Source organism: Gymnoscopelus braueri (genome assembly GCF_963280865.1).
Source record: "Gymnoscopelus braueri genome assembly, chromosome: 3".
Taxonomy (NCBI): Eukaryota; Metazoa; Chordata; class Actinopteri; order Myctophiformes; family Myctophidae; genus Gymnoscopelus; species Gymnoscopelus braueri.
In genome coordinates this window covers 14,611,767-14,628,305 of record NC_137612.1, presented here as the reverse complement: position 1 = coordinate 14,628,305, position 16,539 = coordinate 14,611,767, and the positions used below count along the sequence as shown (strand labels likewise).

Below are 16,539 nucleotides of genomic sequence, written 5' to 3'. Positions count from 1 at the left end.
GTCTGAAACTGTTTAATTTATGTTGTTAGTCAATGTAAAAAACAACAACCACATTTAGCTGTAATGTGTCCATTTGTAAAGAATTCTAAAAACAAAACAAAGAAAAAACGGTATGTTTCTTAGGAGTGATTTCACAGGGACAATGCACTTCTTTGTTATCGTGTGTTATCTGTACATATTTGTTGATAGAAATTGTGAAATTAAATAAATGGTGTTTGATAGAAAAATGTCTGCGCTCACTACTGAACTATACTGAATGCAACGGTTAATCTCATTATGTCCAAAACTGTTACTTTTCAGGATTAAAAAAAAAAGAAAATCAAAAGTAGCAGATCTACAAGCTCAAAACACGCCGCAAGCCACGTTTAGAGCTTGAGCCTGCTACTTTTGATGCTTTTGTGTGACGCTGTAGTACAGTGGTTTTCAACCTTTTTCATGCCAGGGACCCCTAAATTGATATACATTTGGCCGCGGACCCCCATCTGAAAATATTTTGTGCCAAGGACCCCCAGAAGCAAAGATTTGAGTTTAAAATGTTTGTTTAAAAAAAATTATATATTCAAAGATATGCACACATTTTCAAAATCTTTCAGAAATAGCAGATCTACAAGCTCATAGCGCGGCACTCGGTGCCGCGCTATGAGCTTGTAGATCTGCTATTTTTTAATAGCCAAAGCTATTTAAAGTGGTTAAAATGATTGTGCAGCTATGTTAACTGATTTAGCTGGGGACCCCCTGGTACCCTCCCAAGGACCCCTGGTGGTCCCCGGACCACTGGTTGAGAACCACTGCTGTAGTATGATCAAGTATGGCATTAATGTACGAAAAAGCACAACAAGTTAAAATATGGAGATACTGTAAGAGGTTTCTGCCCTGACAGCAACGATAAAAAAGAAATTGTGCGTTGTGAGCTTGTAGATCAGCTATTTTCACTGTTTTTGCAAGTATAAAACAACACTTAAGTGCTTAATCGATTCATTCACATAAAAAATGACTATAAATATTTGTTTCTAAAAGCACTTCTCAGTTATTCGATTAATCAAAAAAAGTAATCAATGGAATAATTGCTAGGGAAAAAAGTGCCCTACATTGAAGCAAAGAGACTGCATGTGTTTGTCTCATTGGTCGCCTAGCAACACTGGCAGCACAGGATTTCTCAAAGCCAATGAGCAAAAGGAGGTCATGGGGGCGGGGAGGGGGGAGGGGGTGTTCCTCCCCCCTCTTCTCACATTGTTTACTGTTACTATGGCAGCCAACGTTTTTTTTCCTCTTCCAGACACACATTGCACAGAGACAGTCCTTCTATCATATAGAAGTGTTTTATAGCAGTGCCTTATAGTCAGTGGTGTAAAGTAACTAAGTACATTTACTTAAGTACAATTTTGAGCTATTTGTACTTTACTTGAGTATCTCCAATTTCCAGTACTTTTACTTCTACTCCACTGCATCTCAGACGCAAATATTGTACTTTTACTCCACTACGTTTATTTGAAAACTTTAGTCACTCGTTACTTTTCAGATATAAATTATTACATTATAAAACATTAATCACATTAACCACTTTAGCCCTATTTTATACATAGGCTATTTGAAAATAGCAGATCTACAAGCTCACAACGCGTCGCATCGCGACACGTTGTGAGCTTGTAGATCGGCTATTTTCAAATATCTTAGTACTTTTACTTTTGGTACTTTAAGTACATTTTGATGCCAATACTTTTGTACTTTTACTCAAGTAAATTTGGAATTCCGCACTTTTACTTGTAACGGAGTACTTCTGCATTGCAGTATTGATACTTTTACTTAAGTAAAACATTTGAGTACTTTTTCCACCACTGGGTATATGTAAGTAACGTGTTGCAATGAAATGCATTGTTGTGAGCTTTGAATAGAAAAATAAAATGGGGCTTACTGTAAGTGTTTTTAATATAGTTTTTTGTTCCTCATTTTTTGCTGCATGGGGACCCCCTGGAAACCCCCTCAACTGCCCCTGGGGGGTCCCCGGACTACAATTTGAGAACCTCTGCCTTAAAGCATGATTTATACTTCACCACACGACAAAATGTAGATTATGCACGTAACGGTTTGTCGTTTTTAGACAGCTATCCTGGTGACAGCAGGGTATTTCCATTGAAAACAAACAAAGCCCAGTTTCTGTTGATGTCACAAACTGTTAGTTTAATAGTTTCTGTACAAAAAAAAATAAAAAAAAATCCCACATTTGAAACTTCAATCTTTACAGACATGTATAAAGATCCCGTCCAAGAGCTTTTATGAAACGTCTGGTAATTTCTCACAGGCCCAGTGTGTGAGTCATAGGATTACCACATTTGACAATGGTTCAATAACAGCATGTAATGTAACACAAAAAACACATAACAGTCCTGATCATTATGAGGAAATATGACTGGCGGCTACACAGAACTAAATAAAATACTCCCTCGATGCCTCCCTGAGACAATAAAATGGCTAAACACGCGCACGCACGCACTCTCTCACACACACACACACACACACACACACACACACACACACACACACACACACACACACACACACACACACACACACACACACACACACACACACACACACACACGACTAATCCTCATAGGAACGTATATACATATTGTAACATGCTTACCTGGCTGTAATCAGATTAAGTTATAGCATGTTAATCAGCATGTTAATCAGGTTAAAGTTAACATGTTAAATGATCTCTAAATGTGCTGTTTTTGCTCTTAATGATAATGCAATCAATCACCAACTCTCTTTTCAATGTACATTTTATTGGAGGGTGATGCACCACTTCTGTCTGTCTACAAGCTCAGCGAGGCGTTGTGAGCTTGTAGATCGGCTATTTTGGCGGCTATGTTAATCGGCTATTTTGTATAGTTTGTGGATTACGTTTGACGCAGTAATGGTCTTATTTTATTTTATTTTAGCGCTATCAAAAAGTAATTAAATTGCTTAATAAAAGTTATTAAATTGTCATGTTGGTTGGTTTGTAAACAATATGTTGCACATTAAGCTAATCATCTGGGGACCCCCCAAAAAATCATGTGGGGACCCCCCTGGGGGTCCCGGCCCACAGGTTGAGAACCACTGCCTTATAGCAAGGAGGACCTCATGGCAGTCAGTGGGTGTTTTGGCTTACCGGCCCCCCAAAAGGAGGGCCACAAGGAACCCCCAGGTTGGAAAACAACACTGGCCTCATCATGGTACTACAGTAGTAATATGCTGCCCCCTAGAGCTTGGCCTCTAGCAGCGCATCCAGCGCTCCCTCTTGCTGAGAGGGTATCCTCGGTCCACACTCAGCAGCTGGTTGACCCTCCAGTACTTGTCTCCCTTAAAGACGTACACCTTGCCGTTGGTCCAGGTGAAGGCCGCGTCGGGCCGGGCGGGGACCCCCCCGGTGAACAGCTTGGACAGAGGTTTGGGGTACATGCCATGGCTGTTGTACTGAAGCTCATCCCACTGCCAGTGATCTGAGCCCTAACACAGGCACAGAGGAGGAGAGATACGCACAGTTACTTATCCACTAAATTGAAGCCACTGGTTCTCAAAGTTTTTCATGTTAAGGACCCCCAAATTGATGTGTATTTATTTGAAAATATGTTGTGCCCAGGGACCCACCAGAAGAGAAGATTTGTGTAAAAAAAAAAATAATTAAGTATTCAACATTTTCCCAAGCATTTTCTATATTTTTTAAATATTATTCAAAAATAGCAGATCTACAAGCTTGCATCGCAGCACGAAGTGAGCTTGGAGATCTGCTATTTTTTGAATAGCCAACGTATAATTGGATAAAGTGGTTAAAATGATTGTCATGCTGTATTAACTATTTTTGGTGGGGACCCCTTGGAACTCCCCTCAAGGACCCCTGGGGGTCCCCGGACCCCACTTTGAAAACCACTGACTTAAGCCCAATTTCAAGAGTAGTGAACAGAGCCAACCTACAACAAGCTCACAACGCGCTGCATTGCGCTTTGTAGATCGCAGGTTTGTAGATCGGCTATTTTCGAATTTTGAATTTCGAAAAGATATTTTGAAAATGTTCACCTATTAATGATATGCCCAAAATTTGGGACACCAGGTTCAAAGTGGCTAAAGGTGCAACAGACAACACTCTCTCCACATCATCACAACACCTGCATGATGTTCCATATTTCCCTGAGTGTCATATATTCCTTTTTTTTCTCTTTCCGTACCTTAATAAAGACCAGCTTCTTGTTCTTGTTGAGGTACAAGGCTGCGTCGATGCTGGGGGGGATTCGTTTGACCTGTTTGGGGTATCCATAGTCCAGAAAGAACCTGGTGTACCTCCACACTTTATCACCTGTGATAATATAATGGAAAATATTCATATTCAGTCAGGGTGAAATGTTGACTATTTATTAGGAAGATTCAGGCAGAGTAACAGGCATTTACAGCAGCCCCCGTCGGGCAGCAGCCTTCCCTCTCCCCAATTCTCGGACAGTTCTTATAGTCCACTCTAACAGAGTTGCTAGTCCTAAATGGTCATATAAGGATATGTACTAAAGATAAGGGTGACACACAAATAGTTAACAGAAGTACAGATTATATGCTGACATAGAGAGTAGAGAGGTTGCAGTCCCTGCATGGGGAAATAAGTTCTTGGGTTTAACAGCTGTAGCCGAGTTAGAATGAATTACATTGGTGTGAAAAGTGGCTGACTAGTATTGAATGAGATTGAATGGAAATACACAATAATCCATATATTTGGCAATCTATAAATTCCGCCACCACAACAAGCATACACATACAGTACTGACAAGTTCTAGAACAAAATAATAACTAGTGTATAAGGGGGAAGTGGGAACACATCACAAGTCATACTTCATTAGTGTCAAAAGCCCAATTAAAATGTTCTTTTGAATATAAAAACGTAAAATGTAAAACTGTTGGGATGCCAGGGGTTTTTAACCTTTGAAGAAGTAGGTCTTGTTGGTTCTCTGGGAGTATAGGGGTTTAACTAACCTTTGAAGAAGTAGGTCTTGTTGGTTCTCTGGGAGTACACGGCAGCGTTCAGGTCTCCAGGGAGACCTTTCCACAGCTGGTCCATCCTGATGGGGGTGTTGTAGCCCAGGTCAGAGACGGTCCACACGTAGTCCCCGCTGAACGCAAAGGTCTTCTTCCATGGACCTGATACCAGGTACAGTCACAAGGGGAAAAACAGGGTAACACAGTCAGTAGTGCACCTGAGTTTAAATTAACTCTCGTCAAGTTTCAAATAATCTCCTCTCTGTACCACTGGTTTTCTGCATCTGTACAGTCTCCTATCCGAATAAAGCATGAAATGCCACAGAAACTAAGTAGCCTATAATATTTGGGATGTGTTTGTTTTGTTGCTTCTTTTCTCACAATTGTGTCTAAAGTAACAATGATACTGTTCAAGAAAAGAAATTCAGCTTTAATCTGATTGAGGATTACAACCGTTAACTGTCCAAATACTAATACACCTTGAAATTTGCATTTCAATTGTTTTGTTTTGTTTGTTTGTATGTTTGTTTTTCACAATTTACCTAATATCCATTAATGACGATGAATAATTGTCAATGTTGCATAGTTCATATACCCTGGAAACCAGACGAATCTGCGATTGCACAAAAAAGAATTGCCCTCAACAGATTTGGTCTGGCACCTCTCAGTTGTGATTGGATTTCACTCCCTGCGAGGTAGTGAGGGACCAATCAGGGCCCAGTATGCAAATATGGGGAGGGTTTATCACCAGAGGCATTTCTTTTATCCGCCCCTTGGAAATGCAGGTTCCACACAGAGATCCCAGACTGATATCTACGCAGTGATATTAGTCTGGCCATGCCAGGCTATACAGTAGTTCATTGTCAACAAGTGCTGAACCCTGCTGTCACCGTATGTCTTGGTGACATAGGCCATCACACAGGTATTATCACTTTATGTATATCTCTGCTGTCGGGCAGAAACCAACTAAACCAAAATAAAAAGAACTTTTCAGGAAAAACAAACAAACCAAAAAAATATGTTTTTAAAACAACATAATACTGCGTCGTCAAAGTTGGTATGGCAATCTGGGAACCCATCGCCAAATGAAAAGGAAAAACAGCGCCCTCTGCTGTTTTTGACTATCTCAGTTGGCTCTGGGAGGAAGTCGACGTAGCACACGTGCGCAAGGAAACCTGGGTTTTGGTCTGCCTTCAGCGCATCACTTCCGGTGGTGCGACTATGTTTTCATTCCCACTAACAATATTTCTACACGGAACACTAACACCACTTCTCCCAGAGAACATGGATCATTTTGGTTATAAGCCCACTTGTTTCTATGATGAAAGAGCAAGTTAAAATGTGAATATCCTTCCGTGGTTTTGTCTGCTCCGAGGACGCTATTGTTAAATGAGTTTAGGTTTGTTTCTAGTGGGGAAGGATCGACAGACACGTAAATCCCGCCCACTACATTTGATTGGGTAAAGCGCGGCCTGCTTCCTGATCTGAAGGCACGCCCACTTGTAGGCCAGTGGTACGCAATATGACGAACCCCCCCGACAGATTCAAACGCAGAGCAGAATCTGTTCTTGAGAGATTATTGGTGTGGTGACTTTATACATTGTCAGAAACCATCACTAAATACTTGTGACTGCTGTACCTGACAACATCAAGCTATGAAACACCAAAATGTGCTGTGTGACTGTGCTGTGTAAGCATCCTTCCAGACAGGAAGGATGTGTGCATCATCATCTTACCCAGCATCACTGCATCCAGTCTGGCCGTGCAGGGGTCTGGGATGATGTCCCTCTCAGCATCAGGACCACTTCCTGTTGGAACTGGGAGGAGGGCGTTTACTGTAGGGCTGACCGTACGTTTACCTGGAAATAAAAAGAGAAAGCAAATGAAAGAGAAAACATTTTGAGGATGAATGCATTTTTCATCTACAGTATTTTGTCAAGAATATCAAAGACTAAAGCCTTGAGAATTACCGTAAATTTCGGACTATAAGCCGCGACTTTTTCCCCATTTTTCGACCCTGCGGCTTATATAACGGTGCGGCTTATCTATGGATTTTTACAGCTAACGGCCACTAGGGGACCTCCTAAATCTATGGATTTTACACATGCGGCTTATAGTCCAGTGCGGCTTATATATGTACAAATCATTCAATTTAGCTGCAGCGGCTTATATTCAGGTGCGGCTTATAGTGCGAAAATTACGGTATTGCTACTTCCATAATACACACTAGGCAATACAAGGGAGCAAAATGCTGTTCTCCGCAACTCATCATGGTGTTTGTTGTCACATTTAAAAACACACATTAAAAAGAGGCAAAGGCATTAAAACAAAAAAAAGTAGAAAGACAGCAGACAACATTGGTTAAAAAAAAAAATTGCTGATGCATTCAAAGTGCAATATAGATACATTACTATTCTAGCTGTTAGGGGTTAAGTGTCTTGCTCAGCGACACTTTGACATGTAGAATGGGTGAGTCGAGGGTCCAACCAGCAAACTCCCAGATTCCCAGACTGCCGCTCCACCCACTCAGCTACAGACAACTAGCTATAGTTATATCTTATTATATACTGTAACTGTAGAACATTTTGAAATGTGTGTGCGTGACTGGGTCATGAACTAAAAATACTATTTAGCAATTTGTGGAAAATGACTGTTATTTTTGTTACAATTTACAATGTAGGCATTTAGCAGACACTCTTAATCCAGAGCGATTTACAGTAATCAAGGTAAACACAAGGTAATACATAAAATGCATAGAAATAGTAATCTAGTATCATACTGTAGCTAAACCAAGAACCTATCATCAGTCTAAACAGTATAATATAATAAAATAAATAATCTGTACATTGAAACTATACAAACTATAGGATGCCAGGTCAACAAATTAACCTGGCATCTGTCTAAAAAACATGCTATCTAAATTACATTTTAGCCTTTGCATAAGACTGCAAGGTCGTCAAGGCTAGGTCAAGTGCTAGTCTGAAGAGGTGAGTCTTCAGATTATGCAGTCTGCAGTTCTAATTGCAATGGGAGTTTGTTCCACAGTTTGGGAGCCAGAGCGTTGTCCCAGATGTTTTAGGGAAGGTTCTGACAGCTTCCCTGTGTTAGGTGATCTGAGAGAGCGGGAGGGCCGGGGGTTGTAGGGTTGGATCAGGCTTTGAAGATTTGGGAGTGCCATACCCGTGGCTGCTTTAACCCTTTAAGACCTGAGGCGATTCTTTAAAAAAAATCTAAATCCTAACAGTTTTTGGAAAAAAATCTAAACATTTTTTTTTCACGATTTTTCAAAAATAGCAGATCTACAAGTTCATAGCGCGGCACTCGGTGCCGCGCTATGAGCTTGTATATCTGCTATTTTTGAATAGCCAAAGACATCTAAAGTGACACAGATGCGTTCCAGGTATTACTGGGTTAAGCCAACATCAGTGTTTTGTGCTCTGTGCGGGCAGACTTCTTACACTCACCATATATGGCCTGGATGCCTCTCACGTCGTCTGGGTGGAGTTTGAAGTAGGCCTGGTAACCGGTGTAGATGGGCGCCATCAGGGCCTTCCTGAACTGGGAGTGGCCTAAGCCCAGGGCGTGGCCTATCTCGTGGGCGGCGATGATTCGCAGGTTGCTGCCGTAGGAGGTTCCCTCCGTCCAGAACTCATCGTCATCGAAGTGGACCGCCCCCGATTCTGGAGGGTCAGCATGGGCCAGAACATGACCTGTTAAAGGACAGAGAGATGGACAGAAAGAAAGAAAGAAAGAAAGAAAGAAAGAAAGAAAAATTACAGAACATTAATTTGGGGTACTTTTGTCACTGTAAATTAGCATATAAGTACATTAGGAGCTGCGAGTAAAAAAAACATCTATCTGGAGACCACAGGGGGAGGTAAATGTCATTTCCCATCTCCTTTGTACATACAGTAGGTGGCCAGTGACTTTGACCAGTTTCACTTTCAAAACCTTTGCATCATGCATGTCACACAAACACAATCCAGCACACAACACCAATGGTTTTGATAATGTGGATTGTGTAAGTTAAATGGTGGATTTGTGGATAGGACTCTATATGAACAAAACGCATCCCATTCTGTGTGTGTGACATGCATGATGCAAAGGTTTTGAAAGTGAAACTGGTCAAAGTCACTGGCCACCTACTGTATAGTGTTTGTATTTGTTGATATGTATTATTGTGTTAATTTTCTATTCATGTTGATGAATTGAATACATACTGTAGGACCGCAATGGAAGTCCCCAGGAAAGTATTCAATTAATCAATCAATCAAAAAAGAGCGCTATTAGTACAGCGCTTGGGGACCAGTTGGGGGTTAAGTGTCTTGCTCATGGATGCGTCACGCATACAAGGGACTTAAAACTTAAGCTTAACCACTTTCAAGCTGAAAAGTGAGAAAGAAGCTGAGATGAAGCTGAGATCAAGAAAGAGCTGAGATGAAGCCGCTGAGTGAGGAAGTGAAGCTAAGAAGATGGAAGATGATTGGACACGTACTACGGCAGGACCAGAACAACGACTGCAACATAGCAATGACCTGGGCACCAGAAGGGAAAAGAAGAAAAGGAAGACCAAAGACCACCTGGAGGCGTACCGTTGAGAAGGAAAGAAAAGAAGCAGGATGGAAATCATGGTCTGAAGTGAGGACTGCAGCAGCTGACCGTGAGAAGTGGAAGCGCTCTGTGAAGGCCTTTTGTGCCACAAGGCACGAAGTGGATAGGTAACAGGTAACAACTTTCAAGCTGGAATCCCTATTTTGGGCATTCAAAATGTGAGCTTGTAGATCTGCTATTTTCACACAACACCATCGTAAGATGAAAGTATAAATCAAACTTTAGTCTTCCACTGGAAATGTGACAGTACAGTAGCTCTAGTCTAACAGTGGTCAGAGCATAATGTAGAAAACTTCCAGAGAACACTCACCCCTGCCGTCAAACGGGACAGAGCAGGACTTGTCGTTCCTGTGGAAGGCCATCCTGATGTCTGCTCGGCCGTACTCCACCTCCCTGAAGCTCAGAGGAGTCACATCGCTCCAGTACTTAAAGGCCGAGCGGACGGCCGTCTTGATCTCTACTTTCTTCATGTCCGCCGTGTAGTTATAGAGCCGATAGGTCAGGCTCCTCTTACGCCAACGACCTGTAAGAAATAATTGCTGGATGCTAATATGTCACCACCATAATGTACTGTACACACACACATGCAGCCCAAGAACAGTACATTATACGTTTTTGTCCAAGATCTTTTTTGATTGATTGAATACTTTATTAGAAGTTTGCAGAAAAAAGCACATGAAAGTACAGTTCAAGACAAGGTCAGCTGATAGGAATTAAAAAGGTTAGGTTATGACTAGAAGAGATTTGCAGCTAATAATCAATGTATAACAGATAGCCCTATCATGGCATTTAAACTATATAGAGAAAGAAACTGAATATTATGTTATGCTTATTCTTATTATTGTTATTGTTATATCTGAAGAATTTTGGTATCTAAAGTCTCCTCCACAAAATAAAGGCTACTTGAGCCTGTTCTTGTGAGTCTACACCCCTTTGTCAATCTAATTAATTCTATTGGCCAAGCATTAGTTTAAAGCTGTACAATGTAACTTTCCTCTTCTACCCCGGATGAACTGTGCAAGTGCTGATATATATATATATATATATATATATATTATTATTTTTTTACCATTGAGCTAATAGAGCCTGCCTGCTTGCACAGGGGATAAATTGAATCTTTGGATAAAAGCGCTATATAAATGCACCATTTACCATTTACTCTGTATTTATGTTTTCTCTCGTTGAAAGGGTCCTCCAGGCCACAGCGGGGCGCTCTCATCAACTCCAAGGTATCATCATCTATTTCTCCAGTCACAGGAAGTTCATTCACCCTCTGGAACGCTCTGAGGGACAGTATGAACGTCATTACATTATGTAAAAATATACTTATTTCACTATATTAGGCTATTTCAGTCCAAAAGCCCGACTACATATAATCTACAATATCGTCTCTGTCGGGTGGAAACCTCATATGTCCAAAACTGTTACTTTTCAGGATTCAAATCCAAAAGTATCAAAAGTAGTAGATCTACAAGCTCAAAACGCGTCGCTTCGCGCTGCGTTTCGAGCTTGCGGATCTGCTATTTTTGATGCTTTTTGTGTGACGCTGTAGTATGATCAAGTAGGGCATTAGTTTACGATAAAAAAACACAGAAAGTTAGAATAATGGAGATAAGAGGTTTCTGCCCGAATAACAATATACAGTATACGATATATTAGAAGTCCAATAGAGTCAACAGAATGTGTGTGGTGTTATTTTTACCTGAGAGCTTCGATGACGGTCTCCAGGTAAGCCTGGTCCTGGGGGTCCACACCGTTCTCCAAATAGCCATACTTCCTAAGATAGGCCTGTGGAATGAATAACCAAGGCAAGGTACAATGAAGTCTTTGAAGCAGAAAACAATGGTGCATACTGTAGCATAGGGGAGAACAGGGTAAGATGAGCCACTTTACACTTAAGCTGTCCTTGAAGCAAGGCTATAATCTAAACATCTACCCTAATTTCAGGATGTCTTAATAATAATAATAATAAGTATGTATCTATGACAAAGGGCCATAAAATATGACTTAAATTGATCCAAGTCAAGGGGTAAATTGACCGGACTACATGATATTTTAAGTTTACATTTTAAGAAATGATGTAGTCACTTATAATTTGTGTAGCAAAGACATAATACAAAAATATGAATAGTGATTCATATTTGGATAATTGGCTTAACTTAACCCAAAGTATTCGATTAATTTTGCCCCAAAGACAGCATTTTAGACAAAATTGGCAAAAATAATATGTCAGGCATTTTTGGGGGAAAAAGTGTTCACATGATTAGATAAAACATTGGCAAATCACCAACATTTATGATATATATTTTAGACATGGCTATACATTTGCTTATACATTGTCATTATACCTGACATGTAGAAATGTAACCAGTAAAAAAACAGCTTTTGTGTAAAAGAATGCTTTCTACTTTCCCCCTGTGCCTCCCAACTTCACAACCAGGTGTAAATGATGGATGCTTACTAGATTAAAGGGCACATGACAACACAGTTTCCTAGTTTTCTAGGAACAGGGGGTGGGGGTTAACTTACTCACTGGGTCATATTACCCCGTTCTCCCCTCTGTACTAAAACTTCCACTGCATTCCAGCTACTCTCATAGGCTAAACAGGGATCCCACTTGATTGCAAAACATAAACAAGAGACAAAAAGTTGTACTTTTACTTAATTATTTGAAAACTTTAGTAACAAGTTACTTGTCTTCGTAGATTTTGATTATTATTACAAAACATACATTAACCACTTCAGGCCTATATACATTTGAAAATAGCCGATCTACAAGCTCACAATGCGACGCATTGTGAGCTTGTAGATCGGCTATTTTAAAAGGTGTTATACATTATAAAACTTCTGCATAATGAGTACTTTCTACTTTTGGTACTTTAAGCAAATTTTTGATACCAATACTTTTGTACTTTTACTCAAGTACAGTTTTAATTCCGGACTTTTACTTTGTAACAGAGTACTTCTACATCGCAGTATTGATACTTTCACTTAAGTATAAACATTTGAGTACTTTTCCCACCACTGTGCATGCTGTATATTTACCTGTGCTTCATCAAACTCCACCCATTCCTCCATGACTGCAGACAGCACACAGCTCAGTGCCAGGAGCAGCAGGATCAGCTTCCATATGCAGTCCATCTCCTCCCAGATGTTTCTCCTCCGTGTGGCTTTCTTTCTGCTCCAAGTCTCTCCAACAACTGTAATAATGACTAAAGTTCTCCTCCAGCAGCAGCAGCAGTCTGCCGTGTCCGCTTTGCTTTTAACTTCACCAGGAGAAGGAAGGAGTCACCCTGTGTGATGTGATGACTCACTTCAGAAGAATGAGAAACACAAAAACAGCCCGCAGAGCACAGATCCTGCCAATATGTCTAGGTCTACTATTTGTTGTAGCCTTCAGCCTTATGGAACTTTTTGAATCTCCCGTCTAAATCATGTGTAATATGTGACTTAGATGCAAAAACATTATAGTTTAGCCTAGTTTTTCTTTTTCAGGCCAAAGAAGTGTTAATAATGCAAACATGCACACTACAGTATATAACCTGGTTGGCAAGAAGGCATCATAATTTTTCATCAGCTGAATTTGAGGTATTTTTGGTATTTCATAGACACATTTAGAAGTGAATACAGACAGTTTGGTTAACCGTCTCACTCACTGACATGAAAGGCGAACTAACCTGGCTTGTCTGGCTGGTGTGTCAATTGAAAACCATATATTTTTACTGTATAGGTTCAGAGGGTATTCTGGAAAGGGGTAAAGGATTACCCATGCTTAAAGTGGGGGCAAAATTAACCAGCAGTTTTGACACCAATGGGCAAGTCAAAATGCAAAGGCACACGTTGCAATGCACAATGCATTGAACTTGTCTGTTTGGAGCGAGTCTAACATAATACAAATAAAAAATAAAGCACAAAATCATAACATGCTTTCATCCACTTTCAACCTAGATTCCCTATTTTCATTATTGTCAAAAATAATAAAAAACACATTTTCAAGAAGGTTTAAATAGCCAATCTAAAATCACACAATGACATGCTGCTTGTAGATCAAGGTTGGGAACCACTAACACATCACACGTTCTTCACCCTGGATGGCCTGGAGCTCTAATATGAGACACATTCTGCCTAGAAGAGCCTGTCAGCTGCACATTCCTCTGGTTCTAATGCAACAAGTTACCACAGAGAACCTAATGTCTCCTAATAGAACAGAATGCACTGTCCTTGCACTCTCCACCAGCGTGTAAGAATCCACCAGGTGGGGACGATTTGCTGAGCAGCAAGCAGTCATTGTCAGATTTATCTGCCTGTTATTTACTTTATGTGTAATTGTGAGGATATTATTATTAGCTGCCGTTTCACATAAAGGAGAGGAGAGGAGGAGAGGAGCCAACAACACAGATGGTCGGGGGAGTAGACACACCAAAGACTCAAGAAAACTGAAGCCAAAGCAACCATGTTACCTGAGATATATACTGTACATCCATTTAAACTGTAGGCTGCAGCATTGTACTGTAGATGCCATTTCAAGTTAACCCATTAAGATCTGGAGAAGCATATCTGTGTCACTTTTTTTTTATTTGAGCTAAAAAGCATTATTTTACACTTTGGCTATTAAAAAATAGCAGATATACAAGCTCATAGCATATGAGCTTGTAGATCTGCTATTTTTTTAAAAATCGAGAAAATGTGTGCAAATGAATATATTTATATTCTTTTAAAGTGAACATTTGTAACTCAAATCTTTGCTTCTGGGGGGTCCCTGGAACAACATATTTTGAGATGGGGTCCACGGCCAAATTACATATAAGTTTGGGGGTCCTTGACATGAAAATGTTTGAGAACCACTGATATAGAAACATAGGTTTTTCAGAAAACTGTTGAGATTTAGAAGACATTTGTAGAATTGGCTTCAGGTCTTTTACCACTTGGGGTGTATTATTTAATCCAGTATTAATACTGAATCAAGTGGGGAGCGCTTCATTCTATTGGCCGAAGACCGAGAGACTTGTGGTGTAGACTAATGACAGTCTGACCACAGAAGATACACTCATATGGGTGTCATGCAACTCATGTTGTGTGTGTGTATACGCAAGTAAACCTTCTATTCACGTATACAACAGAGAGAAGAACATAAGCTAGCGTCAGTGGATAAAAAGCATTAAAAGAGAATCATATAAACATAAAATGTCTTTTATGCAGCTCACGCCAGCTTTTTAGTCATCTCTGAGTCAGAGCAGAAGGATGCTTGTTTAGATTTATAGCACCATGTGAAGGGAAACACAGCTGCTTGATAAAAGGAAGAGGTTTTTTTCCCAGTGCACTGCACTTTCCATGGCTTTATGATTAGACCAGTGAAACCTACTGTATGGTAGAATTTAGAATCCTGAACCATGGCAGATTTTTGGCTCTGATGTCGCTCCGGATTTTGGAGAGTCCTAGACCAGGGGTCTTCAACGTTTTCAGGCCAAGGACTCCCTAGCTGAGAGAGAGATGAAGCAGGGACCCCCCTCTATATTGTATAAAATTGTGTTTCAGATTAAACCTTTTTTGTTTACTTGGACTGCTCTTTTTTCCCTCTACCACCTTGCCAAAAATAGCCGATCTACAAGCTCACAATGCCTCGCAGCGCGAGGCATTGTGAGCTTGTAGATCTGCTATTTTTGGCTAAAGTTCTCCTCAGAAAAGGGATGTGATAGGGTTCAAGTGGTTAAGGTAAAAAAAAAAAATCATATCACACAAAGATTTGGCGGACCCCCTGTAGTAACTCTGAGGACCCCCTAGGGGTCCCGGACCCCCTGTTGAAGACCCCTGTCCTAGACTACCGATGACAGATATCTTGTCAAAAAGTGCAAAATTACCAATAACATCATAAAAGTCAAATAATGTCCGACATATCATCAGCCAAACCAATATACAGTATGTCTGTATAATTCACTGGAACAGCTATACAGCATTCAAATTATATGTCTATTTACACTTTTACAGTATGAATGTGGTGGAGGTCAAGTGGCAGGAATGTACAATCTTAAGATGTCAGGAATCACCAACTCATTTTGAATGCCAGAAATCTTGATTTATTAAAAGCAACATTTCAGCACAGACTAGAGGTCTTCTTCAGGGCATCATGATAAATAAAACCACAAGTGACTAAGAATTATGCAGCCAGCTCATCGCTTATCATCACAGTGACTTCTGCTTAGCTTACAAATTATGTCATGATGCAGTACAAAAATGAAAGAAAAAAAGAAAAAACGAAGGGGAACTGGGCTTGGTGACAATGATGTCAAGTATACTAAATCAGTGGCTCCCAAACTTCTCTGGATCAGGACCACACTTTCGGAGAATGTTTTATTTTTAATGATCAATCGATCGATTGTGTTCCGTCTTGAATTAATGAAACCTAAAAACCTAGCTTTTTTAAATAAACATCATTTTAATTGTTAAAATCTTTAGTGTTATTAGTGAGTTCACTTAAATTGGCTATTTGGTCCAAAATGTAATTTGGAAAACGGTCTTAACGTCAAGATTGTATTACATTTCACATTTAAGGTCTAATATTTCTACAAATTGCTACAAAATCTGTGATATACAATCATTTTGAGCATAAACAAGCGGTTGAAGGTTAAATTTAAGTCTGATAATGATGTGCGTGCATGTGCACATCATGCATACTTAACACTCATTCAGTGCCAATGACGTCGCCGACGTCACGTTTTTCATAAGCCCAGAGTGCCAATGACGTCGCTGACGTCATGAAAAAAATTATAAAAAATATATAAAAGTTTTTTTTTTTTTTTTTAAATTCAGAACCCAAGATATCATGATTTGAAGATTTGCTGCTCCATTCACTTCTTGTTTAACTTCTTACTGAAAAAGGCTGTATCTCGGCTCCTAAGCACTTTTTACAATGTATTTTTGGCCTTG

At 40.0% G+C, this 16,539-nt stretch overlaps 1 protein-coding gene across 1 annotated transcript; it reads right to left on the bottom strand.

Moving 5' to 3' along the window:
- Nucleotides 1-2,157: 2,157 nt before the first annotated feature.
- mmp19 (matrix metallopeptidase 19) lies at nucleotides 2,158-12,836 on the bottom strand. Its single transcript, XM_080423224.1, has 9 exons — nucleotides 12,661-12,836; nucleotides 11,318-11,403; nucleotides 10,768-10,898; nucleotides 9,926-10,138; nucleotides 8,469-8,714; nucleotides 6,741-6,863; nucleotides 5,002-5,166; nucleotides 4,212-4,339; nucleotides 2,158-3,495 (listed from the first exon to the last, which is right to left on the bottom strand). Exons 1-9 carry the CDS (start codon nucleotides 12,754-12,756, stop codon nucleotides 3,262-3,264), a joined length of 1,422 nt encoding a protein of 473 aa, XP_080279350.1. The 5' UTR covers nucleotides 12,757-12,836; the 3' UTR covers nucleotides 2,158-3,261.
- Between the last annotated feature and the right edge of the window lie 3,703 nt (nucleotides 12,837-16,539).